General features: G+C 36.1%; 1 protein-coding gene across 3 annotated transcripts in view; it reads right to left on the bottom strand.

Moving 5' to 3' along the window:
- Positions 1 to 3,695: 3,695 nt before the first annotated feature.
- The window catches only part of SPDL1 (spindle apparatus coiled-coil protein 1), a 20,674-nt gene continuing 11,908 nt past the window's right edge, over positions 3,696 to 12,461 (bottom strand). For 2 of the 3 annotated variants that reach the window (XM_032851773.1, XM_032851774.1), the window contains exons 10-11: positions 6,880 to 7,219; positions 3,696 to 4,101 (exon numbers count right to left, since the gene is read on the bottom strand). In XM_032851773.1, coding sequence (XP_032707664.1) covers positions 3,954 to 4,101; positions 6,880 to 7,219 — 488 coding nt within the window. In that variant the 3' untranslated portion in view covers positions 3,696 to 3,953. Of the gene's footprint in view, positions 4,102 to 6,630; positions 7,220 to 12,461 lie in introns of those variants that run through there. The other variant, XM_032851772.1, reaches the window with a different exon arrangement.

The raw sequence follows: 12,461 nt of genomic DNA, 5'->3' as shown, positions 1-12,461 counted from the left end.
TGGGAAATGTCCAGAAGCTACAGGGCAGGGGACAACATCAAGAAGAAGAACGTAAGGAAACTCCTAGCAGAGTAGGGGACAGAAGAGAAAGCTTACATGTCTAGGTGATATTGCTCAGCAAAATGATGGGAGTCTCCATGTCTGAGATTCTGAAGAGCAATAGCAGCTTAAGACCTTATAACCACAAGGCCCTCTCTTATTAGGCAATAACTAATGTGGTCAGTTTTGCAGAGTATGTAGAAGACACAAGCTCTAAATGGCTAAGAATCTGCTTATTTGGTATTTTTATAATAATTTGATGTATAAACATTTGAAGTTGGTTGGCACTGCTGGGGCTTTTGAGCTTATAGGTCTCAGTCTGTAGTAAAGAAATAAACTAGAAATCAGTTTGCAGAGGCCATCTTTGGTTCATTCATATATGAATATCTTTCATATTTTGGAAATTTGGGGGCCATTATTTCTTCAAATATTCTTTTTGCACCTTTCTCTCTTTCTAGGATTCCTCTTATACAAATGTTGCTATACTTGACAGGATCCTACACGTCTCTTAGGCCCTGTTCATTTCTCTTCTCTCTTCGACCTGTATCATCTCAATTAGCCAATCTTCAAGTTGACTGATTTATCTACTTGTCCAAATCTGCTGATGAACCTCTCCAGTGTTTCTCATTTCTTATTGTACTCAACTCTAGTATCTCGATCTAGTTCTTTTTTACAATTTGTTGAATAGTCTCTGTTTGGCCTTATTCTTAAGAGTTTCCATTAGCAATTTAAGCATATTTTAAATTATTGATTAAAAGTTTTGTCTAGTCCAATTTTTGGGCTTCCTTATAGTTTATTCTCCCCTCCCCATACTTATTTCTTACATGCCTTGAAATTTTGTGCTGAAAATTGGACATTTCTAGTATTACACCATGTGACAACTCTGGAAATTACACATTCCCTCTCTCCAGAGTTTGTTGTAACTGCTTTAGTTGTTTCTGTGATTTTAAAATGACTTTTCTTCACCAATTTTGTAAAGTCTTGTGTTCTTTGTTGTGTGTGGCCACAGAAGTCTCTGCTTCTTTAGCTTAGTGGTCAGTTAAGTCATTCATCAGAAATTTCCTGAAATGCCAAAACTCACTGATTTTTCTTTTCATTTTCTTATTATTTCTATTATTCTTCTCATTATTCTGATTTTCTTATTATTCTTATTATTTTTGATTACATAAAGAAATGAATACAATCCTTATCCCAAACATGGGCACCCCATGGGTACTTCAATAAAAGTATTCCTCAAAACTGAATAACCTCCCACTCCCATTTTCTGTTAATATCCTCACTTACCCACTCAAATCAGATGTATCCTTTACTCCAAAGTCTAACATCCTATCTTGCCAACACCTCTTGACCAATTTTTCTCTAAACAGTACCTCGAATCCAACCACCAATCTTCATTCTCACTGCCACTGCCTCAGTTCCCATCTGTATTTACTATCTGGAGTAATCAAATGGTCCTGCCTCCATTCTTATCTTTTTCTAATCCAATCTTCCATTATGCTTCTAGGGTGTTTTTACTAAAAATAATTTCAATAATTCACTCAACGTTTTCAATTTATTCAATAATTGCTTTGTTATATCAATTATTCAGTGCCCTCCTATCATCTACAGTGGTTCTCAAAATATATTCTTAAAACACTCAACACTCAACACAGTTGCCTCAGTTTCTAAGGATGATGAAGCAGAAGGTATGTGAATAAGGTTTTCTTGTCATCCCTATTCTTCAACCTTTAATCACAGTTGCTCTGTAGGATTAGAGATGTTGTTTAATGCCTTTATTCTTTAAACAGCTATTTCTTCTACCTATAGTGCTATTCTCTCCATGCCTTAGTAAACCTCTGAGACAATCTTAAAGATGACAAAAATATAAGAAACCTAAAGGCATTTTCTTGTTTCATTCTCTGTTCCTACAGGACTCTGTATACTTTGCTATTAACAACCTCTACCACATATTTTTCATCATCTGCTAATACTTGTGCCCTTGGACAAGTAACTTCTCTGAACTTGGCTTCCTCATCTATAAAACGAGAATGACTAAGTGCAATATTTAACTCAACAGAGATGTTTGGGGGGGGGCAATGTGGAAATCTATGAAAAGGCTTAGAAGAATGCCTGGACATTAGATTTATACAAATGTTATATACAAGTGTTTACTACTAGTAATAATGGCACTACCACTACTCATCTATGTGGGTCTGTTAAACTGTGAATTCTAAAGGGTTATTTTTATGCCCCCAGCACACAGCTCATAGTAAAAACTCCATGTTGGAAGGAATGGATCTACATTCTATAATGTGCAATTAATATGGTCAAATATTTGTTATTATCCTCAGGTTAAAATTTTCATTTCCTGGTGCCTTCAGTTACTTCTTTTTGCAAGAGATATTATTTAATGTGAAATCTCTAAATTCCTTAGAGTACGCTTTTTGCAGAAAATTAAGTTTACTTAATTTCTTACAAGTAGGAAGGGATTTCCTTTTACTTAATATATTTTAGTAAACTTGTCTAAACGACTATGAAGGGCATTAAAAAGGGCATATGATATGATGAGCACTGGGTGTTATACTCAACAAATGAATCATTAACATTGTATCAAAAACTAATGATGTACTACACCTTTGCTAATTGAATTTTTAAAAAAATTGTGTGTGTCAACTTGGTAGCGCCACAGAACATAGATATGCAGTGAAACATTATTTTGGATATTTCTATGAGAGTGTTTTTGGGTGAGATTAACATTTAAATCTGTGGACTCTGAGTAAAGTAGTTTGCACTCCATAATGTGAGTGAGTCTGTGTGTGCAATTAGTGCAAATCCTGTGTAAAACAAAAGACTGAGCTCCCCAGAGCAAGAGAGAATTCTGTAGCAAACAGCCTTTGGATCTGAACTTTATGTAACACTGGCTCTTCCTTGGGTCTCCAGGCTGCTAGCCCATCCTGATGACTTTGAACTTGTCAGCCTCCATAATCACATAAGCCAAGTTCTTAACATAACTCTTTCTCTCCCTCTACCATCATCCCTCTCTTTATATATAATACATCCACCTACAGTATATATGAAATTAAGTTGTAGACCAGGCTACAGTCATTTAAAGGAAAAAAAAAGTCTTTATTTGGAAAGTTTAGAATTAAAAAAATATATATGTATATAATTATGTAAATTATATATGTGTATATATAAAAATTATATGTGCCAGGGAATTAAGAATCCATCAAGTTTTATTTTATTTCTCTTATCCCCTTTTGATAACAATGTATTATCTATACAGAGTAAAAAAATTCAAAAAGGGGATAAATTTTTTCAGTTTTATTTTAAATTTCAAAATTATATTTTTCATATATTATGAATTACTATGAATATTATGAATATTATGAATTATTATATTTTCATATAGACATTGAGACATAAAATTTAAATCATGTACATGGACACAAAGATGGACATAGCTAATTAAAACACTGACAAAACTCAGTTATAATATATATTTTTAAACCAAGTTTCCTGTTTTCATAATATAGTGAAAAACCAAGTTCATTAAAAAGTACATAGGAAAATGTAATAGTTAATTTTGTATTCTCTTTTCAAATATGTGACTTTGAAGGTATGCATTAATAACACTTAAAAATCCATATACAATACAACAAATAGATTTATAACACTTTCCTTTAATTATTAGTTTATTTACTGTAATTCATAGAAGCTCCATGAAGAGTCATCATTTAAGGAACTCTTCTGGTTGGAATCACAACCAAATTTTGAACATTTGATCAAAGGAATATGAAAAGGCCAGGTCTTGGCACAACAGGTTGAAAGAACTAATCTACAATGTTGTGTATTTCAGATAAAAACAATCTTAACTAAGCTCCAAATCAACTTTTTTGGGCAAGTGGTACTTTACTCTCATTAAAGAAAAGTCCTTACTGCTGAGGGCATTGGGTCTCTGGAGTTGATTTGGAAGACACATATAAAATAGGGTGTGATTTCTTACAAGTTTCCTTTTCCAATTTGCTTGCAGTTTCTTTCCCTTCTTTAACTTCTGTTTGAAGCCTTGATTCAGCAGCTAACCTACAGGCATTAAAGCATCCACTCTGAATTTAAATGCAGTTAAAAAATTTAAGAAACAAACCTCTCATATAATGAACCTCGAATGAGACATGATCAATTTTTTTTATGTATATGAGGAAAAAATTATAGTTGACCCCAATACCGTTAAGAACTAAGTCACTGCCTCTCTAAAAGAAACTTTTTTATATCAACAGACTTAATTTTTTAAATGCCTAAAAAGATATTTTTAAGGTTGATAAAAGTCATAGCAAAGCCCAAATTAAAGAATTAAAATATAATGGAATGTCAATTGTGATAATACACCTAATAAATAAAAAAATTTAAATGCTAGAGCACAATTTTAATGTTAATATGACATACAAAAGGCAAACACAAGACAAAAATAACATAGTAACCTGGGCTGCATGAATAATACCAATTTGTCTCAAAAAACAAAAACCAAAATTTAAACTGAATTTCAACTAGCAGAATATTAATTTAAGAAAAAATAAACAGTGGAGAAATATTTTAAAAGGTTTATAAAGATTTTATAGCAAGAGCATCAATTAAATCTATAAAGCATGCAGTAGTGTAGTCCCCAGTAAGCCTGTATTTACTGTTAAAATATTATCGTAGGATTGCGCATCTAAGTTAATCATGCAGAGAACAAAAGGTTGGAAACGTCTTAAGGTAGCAGATGGACTCACACGTACACAAAAACAAATGTTTTGTGGTATTTTATTTGTTTTTGTTTAATTTGCCAGACAAAATTCCAACATGTTACTTAATTTGAGTCAAACAAGTAGCTAAATACATTTGTTTAAGTAACTTTTATCAAGCCAAAAAAAGGCAGAAAAAAGAAATGAAGACAACACAGATAGCAAGATCCGCACTGTTCAATTCTGGAAATTTGCCTCCAGAAATATACAATGGTCAAGCACACTTACACAATGAATCACATATATACGAGCATAACCTATTGAATTCATTTCAGAACTACTTGGAACTCTGTGTGTGTGTCTATGTTTGAGAGAGAGAGAGACAGAGAGAGATAAAATTCATTTCAAGGTATTTTTCCTCAAGAATATTAAACTTTTATGAGACTTACATGTTATTATATAAAAATTCAAGGAATGAAGTAATAAATTATATTTCACCCTTGAATAATGAAGGGGTTGGGGAACTGTCCTTTGTACAGTCAAAAATCCTTATGTAACTTTTGACTCCCCCCAAACTTAACTACGGATAGCCTACTGCTGACTGGAAGCCTTACCCATAACATAATCAATTAACACATATTTTATATATATATTACACACTGTATTCTTGTAGTAAAGCTAGAGAAAAGAAAACGTTATAAGAGAAAATCATAAGGAAAATACATTTACAACAATGTATTCAGTGAAAAAAGTCCACATGTAAGTGGACCTGCACAGTTCAAACCTGTGTTAGTCAAGGGTCAACTGTATGTTTTTTTGTTTTTAAGATTTTCTTTATTTATTTGAGAGAGAGATAGTAAAGCATGAGTGGGAAGAAGGTCAGAGGGAGAAGCAGACTCCCCATGGAGCTGGGAGCCAGATGCGGCACTCCACCCCAGGACTCTAGGATCATGACCTGAGCCCAAGGAAGTCGCTTAACCAACTGAGCCACCCAAGTGCCCTCAACTGTACTTCTCTTAATAGTAATAGCAGCTCATGTTGTTGAGGGGCTTTCACTATAGAGCAACACCTTTAATAGCACTGAAGACTTTCAATAAAAAAAAAAAAATCAGATAAAACATATAAAACAGCCCCTTTAAAAAGGTGAGCTATGCCTGACTATATTAATTCAAATGCACACTATTAACATGTCTTATTCTGTACCCTCCCATCTACAACTCATGTAGCCCTAGCAGCACCTTAAAGATCTCCTTTCATAAGCAAACAATCCAAGCTCTTTCCACATCAATATTCTTAATTTTTTAAATCTGAAGATATTTGTTTTAAATGCATCTATTATTCCACTGCATACAGACATCCTTTATCATCTTTTTATTACCTTCTCCATTTTCTTCATTTCTCTTGCCCTACCCTTGATCCTGCTTGTGAAGACCTGGGCCTGTGCCTTATTCCACCCTACCCTTGGCCACTGTTACCTACCTTTCTCTTCCACTCACTTTCTCTTATCTCTATTATTTTCTTAAAGATAAGACTCTTAAAATTTTAAGTCCTATATACATATATGTCTGACACTTTCTCTTTTAGTCACAAACTCAAATATGTAGAAATGAGAGGCTTTGAAGTTTTGATATAAAATGAAAATTAATTACCTTTGATATTTAAAAATATCAAAATCAAAGCTCATTCTTAAAGACGTAGGAGAAACATTTTCAAAAGCCATAAAAAAAAATTCACCTAACAGTTATCAAGAAAGCTGCAATTTCTTAGACTAGAAAGCCCTTTTAAGAGGTAAGATAATTTTTCTTTCATGGTCACTCTTGAACTAGGGAAAAAAATAACTGTTCATTTATTCAAACCAACAAACATTCAGAGATGTACTAGACTGTGATATTTTTGTTTCATGAAAGAGCAAAGTGTAACTTTTGAAAGTAATTTCTTTGTTCAGGAATCCTTTCCCTTTGTAATCATTTTAGTTTTTCTTAAGGTTTTAGAAAAGTTGAAGGTAGGCAGATGAAACTGTGGAATTATACTACATGCAATACTAAGAAAATAGATAAAGACACAGATAGCACAGTTCATGCAGCGATAGAGAAGAGACGGAGAGGCCTGCTGGTTGCCCTGAAGAAAAGAGGACACTGACCTGGGAGAATTTGGGGTGTTTCCACTTCTTTCACTTAAGGCTTCAGAGTCAGCTGAAACTCCTATAAGTTTCACACATTTCTTTTCCTTCTTTGGCTGAATGTCCATGGGCAGACTTTTGTGAGGAGAGAGATTGATTCCTCGTGTATTTATAGAAACTGTCTTTTCTAACTGCAAGTTATCTTCAGAAATGCTGGGACAGCACTGGGCCTCCTCTTTCTGAGGTGGTAATTTATAAACTTCTTCCCCAACAGCACTTTTGGTACATACATTGTTAGGGGTGGTTATATCCACAGGCAGGACTTCCCGCCTCTTTTTGGGTACAGGCACTTCGATTTTCTCTGAGAACAAAAACCATTAGAAATATATTCAGTCAATAAGTCAAAACAAAGACACAGTAAACATAAGAGAACTACTTATATAATTTTTTCCTTTCCTATTCCTCATTCTTTTGAAACCCACTTATCTCCTTATTGAAATCTTTTATCCTTTCTTTTTTCATGGACTTCACTAACTATACCTTTTAAAGGTTATCTGGCTATAAATTTTTCCCTGGGAAATCAAAAGATTTAGTTCTCACAATGAAAACTTTTATGTTCTGATACTGTGATAAAAGTTACATGGGGCTTTGTAAGACTTCAGTGTGGAGGTAACAAAAGATACAGTGTCTAAGAGTCAAGGAATCCAGGTACAAATCCCATACCAGCACTCTGCAGCTGGAAGACTTTGGAGAAGTACTTAACCTCTTGAGCTTTATTTTTTTTTAATCTGTAAAATGGGGATTAAAAACATCCACTCCACTTAATATTGTTTGTTGTAATGATTACATGCAAAGAACAAGTCAAATTCTCTATGGCAACTTGTGCCTATTAGCCCCACCCACAAAATATATTCAAGATCTTAGTACTTCTACTATGAATACTTCCCAAGTTCAAACCACAGTATGTCTCACTGCAGACTATGGCAATAGCCTTGTGCCCCCTACTGCGTAACATAATATCATTCCATCCCCATGCAGGTCTATTTTCAGTCACTAAATTAATTGTTCTAATACTTTTTCCCTATCCCCCACCAATGTGTCTTTCATTTTCAAAATAAAAATCAATATTCAAAATCAAAAAAGTTAGTAAAGTTGGAGAAACCATAGTTGGACATGGGGTTAAATCGTTATTTTCCCTTTCTCTTGTACTGCACCCCACATCAACTAGATTCACTATACTTCCTTCTGTCTCTTTGCTGTGCTCAGTTCAACAGACTTTCGAAATTCGTAATGTATTATTCTTAATTAGGAAAGCCTATTAGAATCAGGGAAGAGAAACAGGATGAAAAAGAAGCCTTTTTAAACTATAAAAAAAACTCACTATTGCTGACAACCTCCCCACTACTGTTAAGAATCCCTCGAGTCAGTGAGACAATAATGAAGACAGTCTTAGGAATATGAACAGCGTAGGAGCAAAAACTGGCTGAAAATCTATAACCTGAAACACGTAATAACACCTTTTTTGGGTCTAAGAACCATTGCATTCTTAGGCTTTTTTACTTTTGGCCTTTAATCTTTTAAAATTTACAAACAGTAAAATCACTCTTTTTAGTGTATAACATGCAGAGCCCACATGGTAATGCTATTTTCTACCTTACTGATTAGATTTGCTAATTGTCCCCTAATATTTGTTCTACTAGTCTTCCTCAATAATAGAGTCCCCAAAAGTGTACTCAGTAATATTGTAATAACTTTGCATGGTGACAGATGGAAACTAGACTTATCATGGGGGGTCATTTTGTAATGTATAAATATCGAATCATTACGATATATACCTGAAACTAACAGAATATTAGATGCCCGTTACACTTAAAAAAAAAGAAAATCCCGGGGAGGAGTCAAGTTGGCGGAGAAGTAGCAGGCTGAGACTACTTCAGGTAGCGGGAGATCAGCTAGATAGCTTATCTAAAGATTGCAAACACCTACAAATCCAACGGGAGATCGAAGAGAAGAAGAACAGCAATTCTAGAAACAGAAAATCAACCACTTTCTGAAAGGTAGGATGGTGGAGAAGTGAATCCAAAGCGACGGGAAGATAGACCGCGGGGGGAGGGGCCGGCTCCCGGCAAGCAGCGGGGCAACGGAGCACAAAATCAGGACTTTTAAAAGTCTGCTCCGCTGAGGGACATCGCTCCAGAGGCTTAACCGGGGTGAAGCGCACGCAGGGTCAGCGTGGCCTCAGGTCCCGCAGGGTCACAGAAGGATCAGGGGTGTCTGAGTGTCGCAGAGCTTACAGGTATTAGAACGGGGAAGCTGGCTACAGAGGCAGAGCCGAGGAGTGAGCTCTCAGCTCGGGGTTACCTTGAACCGGTCGCAGGCTCGGTCAGCTCAGAGAGCGGCCGGAGGCCAGGGTGACGGGAGCAATTGGACGCTGTTCCCTGAGGGCGCACTGAGGAGTGGGACCCCAAGCTCTCGGCTCCTCCGGGCCGGAGACTGGGAGGCCGCCATCTTCCTTCCCGTCCTCCGGACTCTACGGAAAGCGCTCAGGGAACAAAAGCTCCCGAAAGCAAACCCGAGCGGATTACTCAGCCCGGCCCCTGGTAAGGGCGGTGCGACTCCGCCTGGGGCAAAGACACTTGAGAATCACTACAACAGGCCCCTCCCCCAGAAGATCAACAAGAAACCCAGCCGGGACCAAGTTCACCTACCAAGGAGTGCAGTTTCAATACCAAGGAGAGCAGCGGAATTCCGGAGGAGGAGAAAGCAAAGCACGGAGCTCATGGCTTTCTCCCCATGATTCTTTAGCCTTGCAGTTAATTTTTATTTTCTTTTTCAATTTTTTTTCTCTTCTTCTGCTAAATTTTTTTAACTTTTACCCTTTTCTTTTTTAACGTTTCTTAACTAGTTTATCTAATATATATATATTTTTTCCTTTTTCTATTTTTTCTTTATTCGTTTTCTTCTCTTGTTCCATTTTTTTTTTTTTTCTTTCTGAACCTCTTTTAATCCCCTCTCTCCCCCCTCACGATTTGGGATCTCTTCTGATTTGGTTAAAGCATATTTTCCTGGGGTTGTTGCCACCCTTTTAGTATTTTACTTGCTCCTTCATATACTCTTATCTGGACAAAATGACAAGGCGGGAAAATTTCACCACAAAAAAAAGAACAAGAGGCAGTACCAAAGGCTAGGGACCTAATCAATACAGACATTGGTAATATGTCAGATCTAGAGTTCAGAATGACAATTCTCAAGGTTCTAGCCGGGCTCGAAAAAGGCATGGAAGATATTAGAGAAACCCTCTCTGGAGAGATAAAAGCCCTTTCTGGAGAAATAAAAGAACTAAAATCTAACCAAGTGGAAATGAAATAAGCTATTAATGAGGTGCAATAAAAAATGGAGGCTCTCACTGCTAGGATAAATGAAGCAGAAGAAAGAATTAGCGATATAGAAGAACAAATGACAGAGAATAAAGAAGCTGAGCAAAAGAGGGACAAACAGCTACTGGACCACGAGGGGAGAATTCGAGAGATAAGTGACACCATAAGACGAAACAACATTAGAATAATTGGGATTCCAGAAGAAGAAGAAAGAGAGAGGGGAGCAGAAGGTATATTGGAGAGAATTATTGGGAGAGAATTTCCCCAATATGGCAAAGGGAACAAGCATCAAAATCCAGGAGGTTCAGAGAACCCCCCTCAAAATCAATAAGAATAGGTCCACACCCCGTCACCTAATAGTAAAATTTACAAGTCTTAGTGACAAAGAGAAAATCCTGAAAGCAGCCCCGGAAAAGAAGTCTATAACATACAATGGTAAAAATACTATATTGGCAGCAGACTTATCCACAGAGACCTGACAGGCCAGAAAGAGCTGGCATGATATATTCAGAGCACTAAAGGAGAAAAACATGCAGCCAAGAATACTATATCCAGCTAGGCTATCATTGAAAATAGAAGGAGAGATTAAAAGCTTCCAGGACAAACAAAAACTAAAAGAATTTGCAAACACCAAACCAGCTCCACAGGAAATATTGAAAGGGGTCCTCTAAGCAAAGAGAGACCCTAAAAGTAGTAGATCAGAAAGGAACAGAGAAAATATACAATAACAGTCACCTTACAGGCAATAATGTCACTAAATTCATATCTCTCAATAGTTACCCTGAATGTTAATGGGCTAAATGCCCCAATCAAAAGACACAGGGTATCAGAATGGATAAAAAAACAAAACCCACCAATATGTTGTCTACAAGAAACTCATTTTAGACCCGAAGACACCTCCAGATTTAAAGTGAGGGGGTGGAAAACAATTTACCATGCTAATGGACATCAGAAGAAAGCAGGAGTGGCAATCCTTATATCAGATCAATTAGATTTTAAGCCAAAGACTATAATAAGACATGAGGAAGGACACTATATCATAATCAAAGGATCTGTCCAACAAGAAGATCTAACAATTTTAAATATCTATGCCCCTAACGTGGGAGCAGCCAACTATATAAACCAATAAATTAACAAAATCAAAGAAACACATCCACAATAATACAATAATAGTAGGGGACTATAACACTCCCCTCACTGAAATGGACAGATCATCCAAGCAAAAGATCAACAAGGAAATAAAGGCCTTAAATGACACATTGGACCAGATGGACATCACAGATATATTCAGAACATTTCATCCCAAAGCAAAAGAATACACATTCTTCTCTAGTGCACATGGAACATTCTCCAGAATAGATCACATCCTGGGTCCTAAATCAGGTCTCAACTGGTATCAAAAGATTGGGATCATTCCCTGCATATTTTCAGACCACAATGCTCTGAAGCTAGAACTCAATCACAAGAGGAAATTTGGAAAGGACACAAATACATGGAGACTAAACAGCATCCTTCTAAAGAATGAATGGGTCAACCAGGAAATTAAAGAAGAATTGAAAAAATTCATGGAAACAAATGATAATGAAAACACAACGGTTCAAAATCTGTGGGACACAACAAAGGCAGTCCTGAGAGGAAAATATATAGCAGTACAAGCCTTTCTCAAGAAACAAGAAAGGTCTCAAATATACAACCTAACCCTACACCTAAAGGAGCTGGAGAAAGAACAAGAAAGAAACCTTAAACCCAGCAGGAGAAGAGAAATCATAAAGATCAGAGCAGAAATCAATGAAATAGAAACCAAAAAAACAATAGAACAAATCAACGAAACTAGGAGTTGGTTCTTTGAAAGAATTAATAAGATTAATAAACCCCTTGCCAGACTTATCAAAAAGAAAAGAGAAAGGACCCAAATAAATAAAATCATGAATGAAAGAGGAGAGATCACAACTAACACCAAAGAAATACAAACAATTATAAGAACATACTATGAGCAACTCTACGCCAACAAATTTGACAATCTGGAAGAAATGGATGCATTCCTAGAGACATATAAACTACCACAACTGAACCAGGAAGAAGTAGAAAACCTGAACAGACCCATAACCAGTAAGGAGATTGAAACAGTCATCAAAAATCTCCAAACAAACAAAAGCCCAGGGCCAGATGGCTTCCCGGGGGAATTCTACCAAACATTTAAAGAAGAACTAATTCCTATTCTCCTGA

This window comes from Lontra canadensis, unplaced genomic scaffold (genome assembly GCF_010015895.1).
Source record: "Lontra canadensis isolate GAN:19392208 unplaced genomic scaffold, GSC_riverotter_1.0 scaffold5, whole genome shotgun sequence".
NCBI lineage: Eukaryota > Metazoa > Chordata > Mammalia > Carnivora > Mustelidae > Lontra > Lontra canadensis.
Note: the sequence above shows the minus strand (reverse complement) of the source record. Positions and strands in the feature narration are given on the sequence as shown.